Source organism: Meles meles, chromosome 10 (genome assembly GCF_922984935.1).
Source record: "Meles meles chromosome 10, mMelMel3.1 paternal haplotype, whole genome shotgun sequence".
Classification (NCBI taxonomy): domain Eukaryota; kingdom Metazoa; phylum Chordata; class Mammalia; order Carnivora; family Mustelidae; genus Meles; species Meles meles.
In genome coordinates, this window is record NC_060075.1 from 81,184,541 (window position 1) to 81,203,681 (window position 19,141).

General features: G+C 39.2%; 1 protein-coding gene across 5 annotated transcripts in view; it reads left to right on the plus strand.

Moving 5' to 3' along the window:
- Nucleotides 1-1,018: 1,018 nt before the first annotated feature.
- The window catches only part of PCLO (piccolo presynaptic cytomatrix protein), a 439,326-nt gene continuing 421,203 nt past the window's right edge, over nt 1,019-19,141 (plus strand). For all 5 annotated transcript variants that reach the window (XM_046020420.1, XM_046020422.1, XM_046020421.1 and 2 more), the window contains exons 1-2: nt 1,019-1,485; nt 7,573-9,313. In XM_046020420.1, coding sequence (XP_045876376.1) covers nt 1,229-1,485; nt 7,573-9,313 — 1,998 coding nt within the window. In that variant the 5' untranslated portion in view covers nt 1,019-1,228. The remainder of the gene's footprint in view (nt 1,486-7,572; nt 9,314-19,141) is intronic.

Sequence of the window (19,141 nt, forward strand, 5' to 3'; positions counted from 1 at the left end):
CCCAGCTGTTAGCTTTTCACTTTTTTTAACGAGCAGTTGGACGTTAGGTCCATTTTGTTAGCCAAGGTAGGTAGTAGAACTCGGACTGCATATCCAGTGTTGAACTAAAACATTGCCTTCTAGGCAATGTAGTAGCAAGAAGAGTTTGTGTGTTTGGGGAAGGCTGGGGAGTGCGTCTGAAAGAACGGTTATAAGCGATACCTCTGCTGCTAAGCAGCTATATGTCTCTGTACAAATTAACTTTCGGGGTTCTTTTTTGTACCAAAAAGGGACTGAATTCATCTTTTCACCAAAATTTCACACCATTTTAACATTTGAATATTTTACAATCTGAATCTTACTACAGCATCCCATGCACAATTTCCCATAATCCTCTACTTTTGTGTCGTCCCTTTAGAGAACAATACAGTGACAAGCATTCAAAAACTTTACCTGACTACTGATGGTGTACTGATGGTAAGACTTTAATGTAATTATTCTGGAAAAGTCCTAAATAAAAAAGCTCCAGTTTTAGCTCCTTTGGGAGAATCTGTCCCCAAAATATCATAGGTTAATCTTCAGCTACCTGACTCCATTCCTAAAATCTTTAAAAACCCTCTCTTAAAAAAAAAAAAAAAAAAAAATGATTGAAACTACAGATCCCATGAGTCCGAAGAAGGGAACCGGTATTTCCCCTCCAGCCCCTCCCCGCCCCTTGAATGCAGTTCGCTAAAACTCAGGTTGAGGCATCCTCAAATATGCCTGAAAGAAACGCCGGCTGTTTCGTCTCGGTTTTCAGCTGAGCCCTCCCCGGGCTCCTTTAAATCGGTTCTGAGAGTGAGGAAGGATACCGAGCGACGCAGCGCGGGATGGGCGCGGGCGCGGCCATCACCTGTTCCAAGAGGGGCATGCGCACTGCGAGGGCGCGGGCGAGGAGGCGGGGCGCGGTGGGAGGGGCGGACGGCGCCCGGCTGGCACTGCTCAGACCTGCTTCTCCCCGGCTCGGGGCGCTGAGGAGGCTTCGGGGAGTTGTCCAACATGGAGGAGGCACCGGCTGCGGGCGTCACCTGTGAGCGGGACTAACACCCGCCTGGCGTTCCGGGCAGCGGTGCGGGGTCCCGAGCCCTGGGACTCCGCCGCCTTCACGCCCCACGGCGGACCCCGGCTCCGGTTGCTCCTCGGGCCGCGGGGTTCCCGACGGGGACGCAGCGCAAGGAAGGAGCGCGGCGGCCCCGAGTCCCCCTGAGCCATGGGCAACGAGGCGAGCTTGGAAGGGGAAGGGCTCCCGGAAGGGCTGGCGGCGGCGGCGGCGGCGGCAGCAGCCGGAGGAGGGGCTGGCGGGGCAGGGAGCTCCTTGCACACCGTGATCCCGGCCGGCATGGAGGCGGATCTGAGCCAGCTGAGCGAAGAGGAGAGGAGACAGATCGCCGCTGTCATGTCAAGGGCGCAGGGGCTGCCCAAGGGAAGCGTTCCCCCGGCCGCTGCGGAGCCGCCTTCCATGCACAGGCACGCACAGCATGATGTATATGTCCGGGCATATATGTACAGCTTCCCGTGCACATATGTGCCAGTCCGTATGTGCCAGCACGGCAGTACATATATGTTACTTCCGTTCATTTGATTCTCCCTAATGGGGTGATGATAAAGAGATCATAAGCCTTATGATGGGCAGAATAAAAATGATGCATTGTAGAGTTTCTGGTGGGATAGTCAAAGGTTGCATTCTTGGAGCTGTGATTTTAGGTTGTGATTTTTTGGCCTTTTGGAACCTTTTCCCTCTAGGATGGCGTGGAGAGACGCCCTCCAGTGTTTTACTAATCTGGAAGTCTTCCATTAATAGAAAACGGACGTGTTGGGAAATGGATAGAACTGGGTGTTTACCTGTCTCTATTCAAATCTCCTCAGTCATTTCGGCATCTTTTTCTCTATGAAGATGTCTGAAATATTTCTGTCACAATACCTTTAATTCCCCTGGAGGTGATTTGTCCTTCCTTCCCACCCCACCCCCAGGGGAGAACCGGAGCTGTTTAGGTAGGAGGTATAGAATGAATACACCTTTTATAGTCAATGAGGGACCCTAAAATATGGTGTGGCATTAAACAGATGGTTTGGTCGCACCAGACCAGGTGCTGTACATGCATTTCTGAATTAGTATATGCTATTTTTTAAACTATTGTTCTTTTATATGCAAAAGTATCTTAGGTGATAGAAAAACATGTGAATTTGTGTTATCTTAAGGTTACTTTCCAATCCATTTTAAGAGAAAGCAAATAAATGACAAATTGCTAGGCAATTAAGAGCTATTCTGTAATATTAACGTATTAATTTCCCTCTCTTGCTTTCCATTTTCCTTCATCTAATAAATTAGTTGTTTTCTAATTGAAGTAGTAAGAGGGTATAATCATTGTGCCTGCCCTGCCTTTATTATTGTAAACAAACCCTTTAACTTTACACCCTCCCTTAGAGTGCAGTTCTCTGTCCGTTGTCCTGAAACCATTCCTGCTTTATGATAACTGAAGAGAGACCTAGTTTTCATTTGAGATAGTGGAAATATGAAAGATCTGCATTTAGTAGGTGTAGATTCTTAACCTCTACTTCATAAAAGTATTTTAACTTAGGGACTATCATATAAGTATATGGTATAATTTTATCAACTAATTATTTTGACATGGAAATGTAACAGTTGCAGTATTTTTAACATAAAATCATAAATGCTTAGAATATATCAGCTAAAAGCCCTATGTTCTTGAAACAAGGCCACCACTACTAGTAAAAACTTGCTCCTTTATGTTAAGTGTGTTTTTCTGTGTTTTCCAACTAGTAATATATGGTGCTGTTTCTTTGGTATAAAGTCTTTCTTATCCATTACCTTAAGTATTATAGCTTATGATATGTACCATTTTTCTCTACTGATGAAAACCTGATGACTTGGAAAAAAATGTTGAATGTTCATATATTAGGTTTTCATGGGGTAATAAGGAGGTACAATACTTTTATTAGCCTTTTAGGAATGTATGCCAGCTCTTTCACAGTTTTTCCTAAGAGGTACATGCAACAGGTCTATCATGCTGGTTACACAGACCAAGCAAAAGTGTGAGCTTTTATTTTATATTCTTAACTTTTCTTCTGTTCAGAGGGTGACTGAAAAATAATGATTTCAGCCTGCTAAACTGGTTTTATGCTGTGCTTATATCAGATTCTGCACTGATAATTTTGTTACAGAATTTTTATTAACAATCTGTGGGTCCCACAGTAAATGGTAAAAGCTTTATCTAATTGTATAAGCACTATATTTCTGATTTTTGAGAGCTGCTTATATTTTAGTGAAAGATTTTTATAAAATGTACATAATTTTTTGAAAGTTATCATCCCTGCCTGTGATGACCGAAGAAACACTTGGTTCATCATTTAGATTTTTAGAAGCACACTAACTTAAGTATATGTAAGAAAGTATATCCAAATTATTTAAAGTTTGAAGAGGTTAATTAAGTATGCCAATGAGAGATGGTGGTTTGGTTTTGTTTGTTTTTGAATAAAGGTTGAGAACCCAGAGACCTAGGTTCTTACCTATTAATTTTAACAGACTCATGACAAATTATGTGTGCTTCTCAGCCTAAGTTCCTCAGTTTCCTTGCCTCCAAGTAAGGCATGTGACACTTGTCTTACCTATCTTGTAGAGTCATTGTGAGGATCAGTTACAAATTGACAGGGATGTTTTGGTTTGAATTTTAATTTGAAGGGACTCTATAAATATCAGAAGTAGTGAATTCAATATAAGCAGTGAATGGCGCTGGCAGTGATGGCTCCAGACGCATTGTATGTTGAGTTCCTCACTGTTGTGAGTTATTTTGATGTATCTGTATCTTTTTTTTTTTTTTTTTACATGTGGGAAAGTCAGTGCCATGTAGTGGAACTTCCCCTCCCCCCCACTAGGAGTCCAGATACCAGATATGTGACTAATTAATTTTATAACCTTGGCTTAGTCACGTAGCCTCTTTAAGCCCTAGTATCCTCTACAGTATAAAAGTGAGTAGCTATCCCCAAAGTTGCTTATATTTTCTTTCTTTTTTTTTAAAAGCTTTTTATTTATTTATTTGACACAGAGAGAGAGTTTACAAATAGGCAGAGAGACAGGCAGAGACAGAGAAGGAAGCAGGCTCCCTGATGAGCAGATAGCCCACACGGGGCTCCATCCCAGGACCCTGAGATCATGACCTGAGCTGAAGGCAGAGGCTTAATGCACTGAGCCACCCAGGCACCCCTGCTTATATTTCTAATATCAAAAAACTTTATGTGACTCAGCTCTGTCAAGTTAAGTGTTCTTGCCTGTTTTGCCCCATTAAAAAAAAAAAAAAAGTTAGCTTTTAGATTCATATCGGTGAACACATATTTACCTCATTTGTAGCTGAAATATTTTTTTCTGCTAATCTATAAAAGAAGAATTCTAATCTGGGGATGACAGTAGTAATGAAAAGGGAGGTTGTATAAAACTTGGGTCATTACAAGCTAGAAGTTACAGGTTACAAATGCTTCTGGATTTTGGATTAATTGAAGACCCAGGGAAAGGCAATTTTATCACTTGGTCTACTCATTCTGTATACAGCTACAGATATGAGAAGGGCTTTACTTAAAAACGCTCCGACTAGTAGAATATTTTATAGGAATTCTGGCTGAACCCTTATTTTCTTTAATATTCCTTTGGGCCTTTCCTACTGGTAGACAACTCCACAACCATTTTTCTTCCTAGAGTAGCAGGCCAAGTCCGGTTCTAAAATACATGTAGAATGTTTTCATTTGTATCTCAGAACAACTGTGAAGAATTTGAAAAGAATTCAGGAAACATTAATCTAGCATAAAACAAAAACTTGATTCATTCATTTATTCATTGTCATTCATTCATTCATTCATCATCAGACATCAATGCTCTAGTTAACAGGTTTGGGTCCAGTGATGCAAAGATGAGTGAAACACTTTCTCTAGGAGATCACAGTATAGTATACAAGACACAGATTGCATTTTTATTCATTTTTGTATTTAATGGAACAGCTGATAGACCAAACAAAAACTCACCCAAAGACCACAGTTAGCTGAGACATCTTTATATTTTTGTTCAGTATTAAGGCTATATGTTCTTTTAGCAGTTGTCTGTTTCTCACATCCATATCTCCGTGTTTAATGTTTACCTATCTAATTCTAGTAGCTGAAAGTAGTTTAAATTGTAGGGCAGTCTTTATAGCTGTATCAGTATTTTCTCCCCGGGGATTTTAGTATGTAACTTATATTTGTAGGAGGTACATATAATTTCTGTTGTAAGCTTGCTTTAAATTTTAGTATTGATACACAAGTGTTTGGTATTTACAAAGTTCATTTCTTATTTGTTTTGTACAATGTTGGATTATGTGAAACGCAAAAACAATGATTAAGTTTAATAGTATTTTCAGGAGAGGACGATTTAGTTATATTAAGAATAGATTTGTGTGTGTGTGTGTGTGTGTGTGATCTTTAAATATAGGTCTCTAGGACTCTACTGGGGAGCCAATTCAATAAAATACCAAAATACTTCCTTATGAGATAGGTACTTCTGTTACAAAGTTCCTAAGCATGTGCCCTTCACGAAAGTGGTAGATTTTATTAATTGAATGTGGAACATTTCTAGAATAATGTGAAGATCTAAACAGTGAAATTTTTGAAAGTAATCTATTTTAGGTTGTTTACTGTAGCTCTTCTGTCTTCCTGTGGAAGGGAACAACACATAGAGTGGCCTGTACAGAAACATTCAAATTTTTTTTTCCCCACATGGAAATATATAGTGTTTTAAAAGATACCTTAGAACCGTTGGAATTAATTAGGGTAATAATTTTAGTTCCTTGTTTAAGTTATCTAAAGTTTTTGTAACCTTTTTCCTGGAGGAAATTGCCAAAACTAAGAATTCCATTTATTCAACTTTTATTAGAAAATTGCCTTTTGCATAGATTGGCTTTTATAAATTCTTTCCTTCTGATTTTTTGCTATTTAGAGGTAACACTTCTGTATTTCTTTCTACTATGCTTTATAATTTGATCGCTCTCTAATTTCTGTACCATTTTGGGGAATTTTAAAAAACTTAATTCATATTAAGTACTAAATGATTTGAAATTAAAAGTTTATAATCTGGCCCCAATTAGCTGGTAAATTTTCACAAACAAAATGAAAACCTGTAGGACTTTATTGTGACCATCTAATTTTAAGTGCTACTGAATAGCTGTTTCTTTTTCTTTTAATTAAAAAGAAATAAATCTTTTCAAAAATTAAAAAGCTTCCTATATCAAATGAAACATTTGGAAGTTTATTTTTATGTAATTCTAATACAGCCTGTTCTTCTTAGTTGCATCAGTAAAGAATGGCTTATTTAAAAAAGTGATGTATTTGATTTTTGGTTGAAAATATAAAAAAATCAGCTATTTTAGTTATTTAAATAAACTATTTAAATAGTTAAATTGGGACTGTGGTTAAATAACTAAACATGATCAAAGTGATCATGTTTCCAAAACTATTTAAAAAATCCATCACTTATGTTTATCTATGAATTTAATTTTGCAAATTAGTTAAATTCTTACATATTTGTAAGTAATAATAATATTACTAATAATCTAACAGTGACAATAGTAAATGTTACAGAAAACATTAAGTAAAGCTATTATTATGTATTTTTTTCTTCTGAGAAAAGTGACAGTACTTTCAAAAGTGGGGTCATAGCCAGCTCATTGCTATCTGTGGATGAGGCTGTATCTCAAGATTCTTTAAGCATCTGTCATTATTTTGCATAGGGGCCTCAGATTAAAAATGAGCTATTGGAAAAGTAATTAAATGACATAACATTTTTCTCCTACAAGAAATATGGAATTGTTTCTCAAAAATTTCAAATTAAAGTAGGGCTTCTCATTTTATAAAGTTTAATAAGGATATTATTTGAGGGATATTATCTTTGTCAACAGAATACAGTAAAATTGAATAGATTATCAAGTTTCTCAGAGTCCCGGGAAACGCATCACATAATCTCCTTTACTAAAATGTTCTGTGATGTCATGTGTGCCATGTTTCTAATGTAACTTCTTGTAATCCAGTAAAGCACACAAATAAAAACAGTTGCAACAAGCTCCCACATTTTAAAATGAGTGTTTTTAATTCTTGGTGCTACTAGTATTTGGAAGAATAACATTCCTCAAACATGAATGTACTCGAACATGGCTCTGCATTGGTTTATGGAGATAATACATTTAATGAGTTTTTAAGGATGGTCAGATTCAATTAAGTGTAAATGTAAACTACTATAAGTAATGTCTAACTAGATATCTTAATTCTTCATCACTTAGAGTAGCAAGTATTGATTTTTTCCTCCCTCTTCTTTACCTTGTTGAAAATCTCTATCCATGTGAAGAAAGTAACAAAGACTTAAAAGATCTTACGATCATTTACAGGATGCCGCAAAAATGTGTTCTAGTTACATCTGTACACGTGTAATTTTGAGACTTTAGGAAAGTAATGCCTCGTTAAGATTATTTTGAGTTGGGATATTTTCCATTATTTTGACTTCTTTTTGTTTCATTCTTCTAGGAAGCAAGAGTTGGATAGCAGTCATCCTCCAAAGCAGCCAGGAAAACCGCCGGACCCTGGGCGTTCAGCTCAGCCTGGTCTTAGTAAGAGTAGAACTACAGACACTCTGAGGTCAGAGCAAAAGTCGCCTGGAAGGAGTCCTTCCACTATTAGCTTGAAAGAATCAAAGTCCAGAACTGATTTGAAGGAAGAGCACAAGACTAGTATGATGCCTGGCTTCCTCTCAGAGGTTAACCCTTTAAGTGCTGTCTCCTCTGTTGTAAATAAATTGAATCCTTTTGATTTGATATCAGACTCTGATGCATCCCAGGAAGAAACTGCCAAGAAACAGAAAATAGCTCAGAAAGAACAAGGAAAACCAGAAGGAATCACAAAGCCTCCATCACAGCAGTCACCTAAGCCAGGTCCAAAGCAGCAAGGACCTGTGAGGGTCCCACCACAGCAGGATGGCTCTCCCAAATCAGTATCTTCTCAGCAACCGGAAAAAACGAAATCACAACCTCCAGGGACAGGCAAGCCAATTCAGGGGTTTACCCAGTCACCTCAGACAGACCAGGCACAGTGGCCACTTCAAAGAGATGCAGCCAGGCCTCAGACTAAACAGTCTGATGCTGTAAGGGGAGAATCTGTTAAATCTGCACTGCAAAGCCCATCCAAACCACCTATTCAGCAAGCAGGCCCCGGAAAACCTCCAGCCCAGCAACCTGGACCTGAAAAAGTTGCCACGCCACACCCTGGGCCTGCAAAGCCCTCAGCTCAACAACCAGGGACAGCAAAGCCTGCTGCTCAGCAGCCTGGGCCAAAGTCTTCAGCTCAGCCTCTTGGGCCTGCGAAGCCTCAAGGGCAACAGGCTGGGGGAGAGAAACTTCCATCTCAGCAGCCAGGGCCAGCAAAGCCCCCAGCCCAGCAGCCAGGGACACCAAAGTCCCCAGCTCAGCTGCCTGGGCCTGCAAAAACTCCTTCTCAGCCGGTTGGGCCAACAAAGTCTCTGACTCAGCAGGCTGGCCCGGCCAAGCCCCCTCCTCAGCAGCCTGGCCCGGCCAAGCCCCCTCCTCAGCAGCCTGGCCCGGCCAAGCCCCCTCCTCAGCAGGCTGGCCCGGCCAAGCCCCCTCCTCAGCAGCCTGGCCCGGCCAAGCCCCCTCCTCAGCAGCCTGGCCCGGCCAAGCCCCCTCCTCAGCAGCCTGGCCCGGCCAAGCCCCCTCCTCAGCAGCCTGGCCCGGCCAAGCCCCCTCCTCAGCAGCCTGGCCCGGCCAAGCCCCCTCCTCAGCAGCCTGGCCCGGCCAAGCCCCCTCCTCAGCAGCCTGGCCCGGCCAAGCCCCCTCCTCAGCAGCCTGGCCCGGCCAAGCCCCCTCCTCAGCAGCCTGGCCCGGCAAAGCCCCCGCCCCAACAGCCTGGCCCGGCAAAGCCCCCTCCCCAACAGCCTGGCCCGGCAAAGCCTTCACTTCAGCAGTCTGGTCCAGTAAAACCTGCTCCCCAACAGCCTGGCCCAGCAAAGGCTTCAGCTCAGCAGTCTCCAAAACCAGTAAGCCAAACAGGAGCTGGGAAACCTCTGCAGCCACCAGCTTCTCCATCTGCGGCACAGACTCCAGTACAAGGCCTCCCTAAAACCATCTGTCCTCTTTGCAATACCACTGAACTTCTGTTGCATGTTCCAGAAAAGGCCAATTTTAACACATGCACTGAGTGTCAAACCACTGTATGTAGCCTCTGTGGCTTTAATCCCAATCCTCATTTAACCAAGGTGAGTGCATTTATTCATCATGTTCATGCTCTTAACCCGTATCACCATCTTGCACAAATTATGCTTAGTTTATCCGTGGTATCATAGAATTATATTGTTTTCCTCTCATCCTTTCCTGCCTCCCCTCTTTCCTTTCTTCTTCTTTTTCTTCCCTGCTAATTGTAAGTTTAAAAAAAGTTAAATATTTTCTCCAAGAATAAGCCCAAATATTGCCACAACTTCTGATAAGTTTGGTATATAAAGTGAAAATGAATTAGGTCAGAGATGCTGAGCATTGACTCATTGCACTCTGTCCCGTAAGATCCCCGCTACTGATTGTGGAACTTACAACGGTATTTATTGTTTAGTGTGCAGTGATAATTAGTCTAACTTTTAAATTTATACTCCGGCCTACCCAACTTAAGGTACTCTTAACTGGGCATATCTGTGCTGAGAAAAGAAAGCAGATGCTGTTTTTGCATTACAAATATAATTTTAATACAAAATTGTTTAAACTTTCCCAAACTGTATGTCCCCTTTCCCTGCCAGTGATTTTGACATAGCTGTGAAGGCATGATTTGCTCATTAGAGTCATTTAGAACAGTGTAAGTCAGTTTGTAAAGTGAAGATGTCATGAGAACAGATTCACCACTGATGGGTGTCTTCTCAGAAGACAGAAGACCACAGTTTATATCTTCAAGTCTTTTGGTAAGACTTCCTGACCTATCAAATCATAAAGCGGCCAGTAGTGACACAAATGGGTTCAACATTGTTTACTGTGAGGGTAGAAAAATAATTCTCAAGAAGTCAGTTAAGGTTAACCCAGCACTTAAAGGTGCTGAATAATAAAAGATTTAATAGGTAGAGATTTGGGGACATTCAGGGAAAAGGGGCAAAAAGCCCAGAGCAACAAAAAAGCTCAGAAATTCTCTGGAGTTAAGAAGTAACGTAGTGAAGATGAGATAATAATATAAGTGAGAATAGAGAGGCTAGAAGAATACATTTTAAAAAGAAATCTGGTGGCTCCTACCCGGTGAGAAGGCACAGAAATCACTTTGTCTGGAGGACAGCTGTTAGTGGGCTACGTGTGCATTTTGTCTGCGAACAGCCCAGGAAGGAACTGACAGCAGGCAATGAAGAATTATGTGATTTAAAGATCCCTGAGAGAGGAGACTTGTATACCCTTGTTATAAATGAAATCTATTCTATGATAATAACAGCATTGATGATTATTAGTAGCTGTTATGTTACTTGGGGTACTTACTGTGATGAGAGATTAAAATGATTTCAATTAAAAGTGTGTTAACTTCTGGTTGTTTTCTGAAGTATCATTTACTCTTCTTATCAAAAGTCCTATTAAGCACCTTAGCTTTTCAGATAAGCCATCTTTAGTATAACATTGCAGTTAATAAGAACATGCTACATTCAAATTGTAGCGGAAATTGGATTCTAAGTAGTTTGTTTATATAGTTGTAGCTTTTAAAATTTTGGCGAAGATATGTTTCTGCTCATACTATATGATGATGTTAGGAATGGAGGGTAGTAATGACTTCAAACAATAGGTGATCATTTCATAAAATGCCATTTTTGGGAGCAATTTATAAAGCAGAGTCATGTAGCAGACTTTGAAGCCATGTATATTATTAGAATACCTATTATATGGAAGACTATTTTAATACATGTTTGGAAGGATATAAAGATAACTAAAACATAATGCACATCTTAACAAGATCAAAGTGTATATATGGAAAGGGCAGTGTAATAAGTGGTCATATGATAAGAGTTATGAGAAAGATGGACAAATACTCTGGACTTCAGAATAAGAAGTGTCCTTTCCAATGGGTGAGATTAAGAAAAGTTTCATAGAGAAAATGGCATGTGAGCAATTTTGAACTAAGGATGGATACTGTTTCAACAGATGAAGGGCAAGGAAGGGGGTGATGATTTGGCCCAAGACCTAGAGCCGGAAAAACATACGGTGTACTTAAGGAATCAGAGGTAAATCTAGGTTGGCTGAAGTGATGTGGGGGGTGGGGGAGGAATAGGCAATGAGATTGGAGAAAAGTTGAAGTCAGATTTTGGCCTTCCATGTTTAGCAGGTTGCGGTGAATATTCTGCTTTATGAAACGTTCCTTTATTAATGTAATCATACATCCAACCATTTGTTCATTCTGCTAGTTTGTACCAAATGCCTGTTGTGAAGCATCCATGATTGCTGTGACAGAATTAAGAAGTCATTGGATGTGTTCTTTCTTCCAGGAAATAAAGTAGGAGAAAGAGAAGTTGTACTTGAGAAAGAAAAAAGTATATATATGTGAAGTAACTTAGTACAGGGCTTTACAGTTGGCATAGTTCTTTCCTACTTGTTTTACCAAATTTTAATTTCTAAATAATTCCATGGGTATATATTCTGTTGACTGTAACAACGAGAAAACTAGTGTTCTGGTGGTTACTATGGTTACTTTACTTGTTAGGATCATCCTGATAGTAAATAATCAAGCAGAAGTCAAACCAGATCTTCTGATTCCAAATCTATTTACTCATGGTAGGAATAGAGATAAAGTTCTATGAGGTTATTTTTTTTTTAATTTTTAAAAAAAAATTTATTTTCTTTTTCAGTGTTCCAAAATTCATTGTTTATGCACCACACCCAGTGCTCCATGCAATATGTGCCCTTCATAATACCACCAGGCTCACCTAGCCCCCCAACCCCCTCCCCTCCAAAACACTCAGTCTGTTTCTGAGAAACAGTCCACAGTCTCTCATGGTTTCTCTCCCCCTCCGATTTCCCCCAGCTCACTTTTCCTCTTCAACTCCCAAATGTCCTCTGTGTTATTCCTTATGCTCCACAAGTAAGTGAAACCATATGATAATTGACTCTCTCTGCTTGACTTACTTCACTCAACATAGTCTCTCAGTCCCGTCCATGCTGATAGAAAAGTTGGGTATTCATCCTTTTTGATGGAGGTATAATACTCCATTGTATATACGGACCATATCTTCTTTATCCATTCATCCGTTGAAGGGCATCTTCGTTCTTTTTTTTTTTTTTTTAAAGATTTTATTTATTTATTTGACAGAGAGAGAGATCACAAGTAGGCAGAGAGGCAGGCAGAGAGAGGGGAGGAAGCAGGCTCCCTGCGGAGCAGAGAGCCCGATGCGGGGCTCGATCCCAGGACCCTGAGATCATGACCTGAGCCGAAGGCAGCGGCTTAATCCACTGAGCCACCCAGGTGCCCCGGCATCTTCATTCTTTCCACAGTTTGGCAACTGTGGCCATTGCTGCTATATACATTGGGGTACAGATGGCCCTTCTTTTCACTACATCCCTATCTTTAGGGTAAATGCCTAGTAGTGCAATTGCAGGGTCATAGAGTAGTTCTATTTTTAATTTCTTAAGGAATCTCCACACTGTTTTGCAAAGTGGCTGCACCAATGCATTCCCACCAACAGTGTAAGAGGGTTCCGCTTTCTCCACATCCTCTCCTACACTTGTTGTTTACTGTCTTGTTAATTTTGGCCATTCTAACTCGTATAAGGTGGTATCTCAATGTGGTTTTGATTTGAATCTCCCTGATGGCTAATGATGATGAACATATTTTCATGTGTCTGTTAGCCATTTGTATGTCTTCTTTGGCTAAGTGTCTGTTCATGTCTTCTGCCCATTTTTTTGAAGTGATTATCTGTTTTGTGTGTGTTGATTTTGAGGAGTTCTTTATAAATCTTGGTTATAAGCCCTTTGTCTGTAGTGTCATTTGCAAATAAGTTCTATGAGGTTAAAGGAAGAATACATCACTATCACTGGTGGGGGGTGCACAGGCATCATAACTATTTTCATGGAAATGGAAGTATTTGGGATGGAAATCTGAAGAGGGATTTGGACACTTACAAAAGGAGCTGGGAATGTGGGACAGGTACACACCTCATTAGCTCATTAAAGGAAACCATTCCCATTATTGATGAGATAAACTTTCTGTAGCAAGGACATCAGTTGAAATCTGAATGTAATAATGTATTCTCTGCTAAACAGTTTTGGTTCTTAGGAGGACTCTCTGAACATGTGCATGAGAAGGTATTTTTAAATATATTAAGTGCTTTTTAAGTTGCAGTATAATGCAGCACGGATAATTTTTTAACTTATAAAGTTTATTATCAACTTGTTTCTTTATACAGAAACACTATCCTAAGTCATTGGGTTCTGAGGTAGCGATCAAGAGCCATTTCATTTATAGCATTAATACTAACATTACTTTTATCTTTTTCCCATAAGTAAAAATATCATCTGGGCTCTGGTTCTGAACTCTAGGAAGGCACCTTCCCTGATCCTGTGCACCAGATGGCCAGCTCCTCACTCTTGAGTTATCAGAGAGTCAGATTTGGGAAATTAGAGCTCTGCATAGAGACAGAGAACTGCTTTTTTGAGGGACAAGACAGGTGAAATTTTGGGAGTAATCACTACTTCTGAACTGCTCTATATACCCATGAGGAAGTGAAGTTCTCTGAATCTTCTGAAGAGGATGTGACCTTTGGGTCAAAATGTCCTCAAATATTCAGATTGAGTAAAGTGTATTTCTATGCAGGACAGGGACAGAAGTGGGACATTCTTTAGTACTTTAACTTACATGGATTTATTATTTTCAAGTTTGATGTTTATATGCAAGTAGTGTAATATTATTACTTTTTTAGTCTGTGGATTAAGTAGAATACTGCTCTTTTATATCAGTTCTGGAAAAGATTAGGAGAATTTCTCTGATATATTTTGTTACCAGCGTATCAGAATTATGACTGTGTTTGCTTAAAAATACCCTGGCTCTTAAATGAACACCAGTCAGGGGATGACTAGAGAGGTTTCATCATTCAGACACAGGGTTTAGGAAAGGGGATTTTTACTTCCTTAAATAAATTTGTCCCCTTTGTCTTACCTCTGCCTGCCCCCCGCCCCCACACCCTCACGCAACTCAAATATCTGTGTGAAGAGGATGGTATTTAAACCGTCCACTCTGCTGGCTGTCAAGATGTGTGCTGTTCCAAATAAACCTTAAGAATCTACTGGCTCTGAGCCTAGACTTTTGATGCCAAGAGGAGTTTATAGCTATCTCTTCTTGCCAGTCCATTAACAGAATAAATCATAACAATGCAGGTTCTCTCTTTGGAGTTGTTTTTTGACACAGAAACTGAATATTTGCTTTCTAAATAGCAACTAAAGCATTTTTTTGTTATTGTTTTTGTGGCTGATTTACTTTATCTCTTTTGATGTGTAACGTGGGGCAAGATTTAGGGGCAGATTTAAAGACTTACTTGTGCCCTAATGTCTAATAATTCTCCTGGCTTTTATCAAATTTTATAATATATGAAGTGACTTGTCATTTTTCAGAATGTTGATAATGAACCAAATGCTGGTGATGAAAGTGGATTTAAGGTGTCTTGTGGGTTTTTTTTGTTTTTGTTTTTGTTTTGGTCATTTTATTTTTGGTCCTAATGGCCCATATGTTAATCAGTCTCTTGACTGATTGACTGATACCAAATATTTTATTTAACAAAAAGATGGTCATATTTCAGAAGCTAAAAAGAAGCCCCCAAAACAAACACACCTGGAATGCATATAAACTCTCTCCACTTATTACAAAAATAAAACAAAAAGAAATTCTTCAGGTCAGCAAAATGACTTAACTGGACACCTCTTTTAGGTGGATGGGCTTGCTGTGTCTTCCATTTCCGGTGAGAGAAACTGGTGGAGAGAATCTGTTAAGAAGAACTGGTGAGAAAGAGGGTGGCTCTGTGCCCAGTGTCAGGAGGCTGGAAACTGTGGAGAAAGAAAATCAGTTACAACCTTCCTGATGGTTAGAGTAGCTGGAATAGTGTTCAAAAAAGGGAATTTTCTATTTTTAGTAGCTTGCTGATGTAGCCCAAGGGTCGTGCACCTCTAATTCTAAGCAAATTCCTCTTAAAAAGGAAGACTGGGCAGAGTAAGTTCACCTCCTCTCTCTAAAAGTCCCACTTCTTGATTATATATTCTTTTTTTTTTTAAGATTTTATTTATTTGACAGACAGAGATCACAAGGAGGCAGAGAGGCAGGCAGAGAGAGAGGAAGGGAAGCAGGCTCCCCGCTGAGCAGAGAGCCTGATGTGGGGCTCAATCTCAGGACCCTGGGATCATGACTTGAGCCGAAGGCAGGGGCTTTAACCCACTGAGCCACCCAGGTGCCTCAAGACCACCAGTAGTCTATAAGTTGGCATGTTGAATTCTTAGAAGATAGAAAATGTCAAGGAGATGGCAGAAAAAGAGCCAAGGAAACCACTGTACAAGTGGCTTCCTCAGGGGAGTCTCTGAGCTCTAAACTAGGAATGAACAAAAATAGAGAGCAGTCATGGGTTGTGGGTAGTGATCAAACAACAGATTAAAAAACTGTGGTAGGAAGAATACGAGAGGTGGACTCTTTCCTAATCTCCAGTGGGAAGACAGTGAGTAGGGAGAGGCTGTATTTTTCCTTCCCTTTAGCCAAAGCATCCTGCCAATGTAGGGATGAGCTGCTTAATGGCCCCTCATGAGAAAACTAGGATCTTTGGAAGAAGATTAGAAGTACACTCTTCTGACAAAAGAGAGTGGTTTAAAGGAGAAAACAAACAAATAAAACATGACTCAACTGTGAATCGACTGCACTGATCTCATACTGTCTTGTAAAGCTGTGCTTACCTGGACATCGACCATCTGCCATCCCATGTTCTCCCATTCAAAGGAGAGGACTAATGGGGAAGCAGAATGTTCCACAAACACAGAAAAACCTCTGTTGATAACTTCGTAAGTAATGGGGACATTCACCATAAATGACTGGTTTGAAGAGACTAACTTGACATTTTAGCAATAATACCACATGAAGGATCCAGGTGAACTAGTGAAAAATAGAACGAAAACACCTGACCTCATAAGAAGGAGTTAATTCTGGAAATATAAAGAATTTATAAAAATTTTTCTTATTCTTGAGAAATATTTAAGAGGAAATTTCATAAATAATTTCTACATTCAAGTTTCAATGGGTCCACTTGATGGTCTGGAAAAGACCCAGGATTTTTCCAGATTGTAGAGCTGAATTAAGACAATTAAAAATTATTCAGCTACTTCCTGAGCATTTACTGTGTTTCAGGCACCATTCTAGACTCTGGGCATATTAAGAGTGAACAAAGTAGATACAAATTCTCCTCTCATAGAAGGTATATTCTAATAAGAGTGACAAATAAAACATATAGTGTGATAGTTGGTAATAAATGTTATGGAGAGAAATGAAGTAGCAGAAGGTCAGAGCATGGACCATATGTGGAGGGGGTTGAATGGTGGGGTTCCTTCCCATTGAAGAATTAGAGTCTGGGAATTGATGGATAACTTGGGAATCTGGAATTTTTAATGGTGCCTAGAGGTCTAACTTGTGTATATAGTCTTAACTAAAGCTTGGGTGTGGAGATAGTTAAGGAAGGAGAGGGTGGGAATGTACCCAGAAATGCATAGAATTCTGAGATTTTCCTCTTAACTACTTCCTATGGTGACGTGAAGGCTCGGGAATGGGCATTTTATCTCCTGTGTGGGGGCTCTTTCTGGATGCCTGCCCATAGAGTTGTAGACATTTTGGGGAAATTGTTATCTATAACTCTGGAAATTCTGGGGCTCTAAGAGAAATATTAAAAATCATGAAGTGTGTACCTAAGAGTGCTGATAGGAGCTTCAGAAAGAAAGAATCAGGATGATGGAGGTAAGCTCTTCATATGGTTCCAGCCCAATCATGGGCCATGCAAGATGAATAAAATGACTGATAGGTGCATCTGGAGGAAATATTAGAATTCCAAAGATGAGGAGAAACCTTGGAAGACTTCCTTAGAGAAAAATGGTGTTGTCTATGAAAAGAGAAATCAAACAGCTACCATGCTCATTATCAACACCAAAGACAATAGTTAGGGGGAGTGATTTCTTTAAATTTCCAGATAGATGATAAGATGAATTCTATACCTAGGCAACATGTCAGGAGAGAGTGTAAGGGCAGCCTAAGAATGTTCTAACACATGAAAGAATATGTACAAGTTATATATAGCTATTTCTAGCTATATGTACATGTGTACATATCTGTACATACACCACAATCACTGGAGGAGGTTCTCCTATTAAAATGGGAAGTAACAATGGGATGGAATAGCTGACTCTACCCAGAAATGAAGAAAACTAGAAAGACATTAATGTTTTCTAAAATGTGATTACATAACCGTGGTGGAATGTGAGATGATATTAGATGATGCAGAAATCAAACTGAAAAAGTTATGTCTTTATTGCATGTTAATATATATATTTAATGCATTAAATATAATATAAATATATGAATATGCATTAAAGATAATTTAATATAATTTCTTGGATATTGCTTAAGACAGTCTTAAAGTAGTGGTAATGTAAGGTTGTCTTGAAAAACTGTAGCTTTTATAGTAAGGTGAAAATATATAATATTTTAAATTTAAATTGAAACTTACTTGAAATTGGCAACCACTTGAAAAACTCAAAGCAAAACTTAACATTGGTTGATGGCGGAGAGTAAGGCTTGGTGGTAGAGAAGACTACTTTTATTATATCTTTTGTGCTATTTTTTTAAACTTGTAAGTTCATGTTATAATTAACACTTGAATTTAAAAAATCCTCATTCATCAAATGATTGGTTGAACAGTTACATGATGTGACAGAATGGATAAAGCATTCAGATTTTTGATTTTTCACCTTTAGCCTTGGCATTCTACCTGTTCACGTAATGAGAACTTTTGGTTCTAAATAACGTGATAATGATTTGAAATGCCTCTATGCCTATGATGACAAATTTGCTTGGTTTTTGATACGTCCTTTATCACAGTCCACGTGTGCTTTAACTGACACTGTTTTTATGTGAATCCAGTGAAGAGAAATACATTCCCTTGATTCTAAGTATGAGGTTCTTATATTCTAAAGATAAAGGAACTTTTTTCTCTTCTCTGAGAATCCATATGGTATCACATGGATTTAAAACAAGAATACCCTTAAAAAAAAGAAAAAAAAACCAAGAATACCCTGACCATAACAAAATTAATTTATCTTCATTTAAAACAGTTTTCCAATGAATTTGAAGGAATAGAAATACCCAGTTAATCATTTAAAAAAATCTATGTTACTTCAGTATGTTTATAAACACTGTATTTAGCTCTCGTTTTTTGACAGTATCTAGTTTGCAACATTTTTTTCTCATGATTAGGATGTTCCCGGTATAAAATATCTATTCCTCATGCTCTACCCTTAAGTTTAGTCATTAGAACCAGTTTTTTGTTTGTTTTTTTAACTTTCAGCTTTTAAATGACTAGATGTTTCAGGTGTCTTTCTGCATATCCAGCTTTTAGAATATCTGCTAAGGCTGTTGTTACATATTATTGCAACTGGTATGATGATCTATATAGCTTAGTGAGAACAGATGTTCTGCTGTGAAAGCAGATCCCTGCACCTAAACAAAATCATTTGCTGGATCAGTAAACTTAATACAGTGATGGGTTAACGTGCTCATTGTTCACATCCCTTGAGAAAACATCTCTAACATGTCTAGTCCATATCTTAATTAGCTTAGATAAAAGTAAGCTCTTACTTAGAAATAGTTCAAAGACAATGCATTGAAGGAAAATGTAATTAATCTATTAGTTTCTAATTATTTTCCTTAAAAATGTCAGTATCAAGTGCCTCAATAAGGCATCAGATCTGGGGTGTCGTCCTAGCTCTACCCCTCATACATGTTTACTCTTGCTGATATTCCTACGAATTTACTTTGAAGTAGTTCTTGTTACCTTCCATAAGGAAGCAAC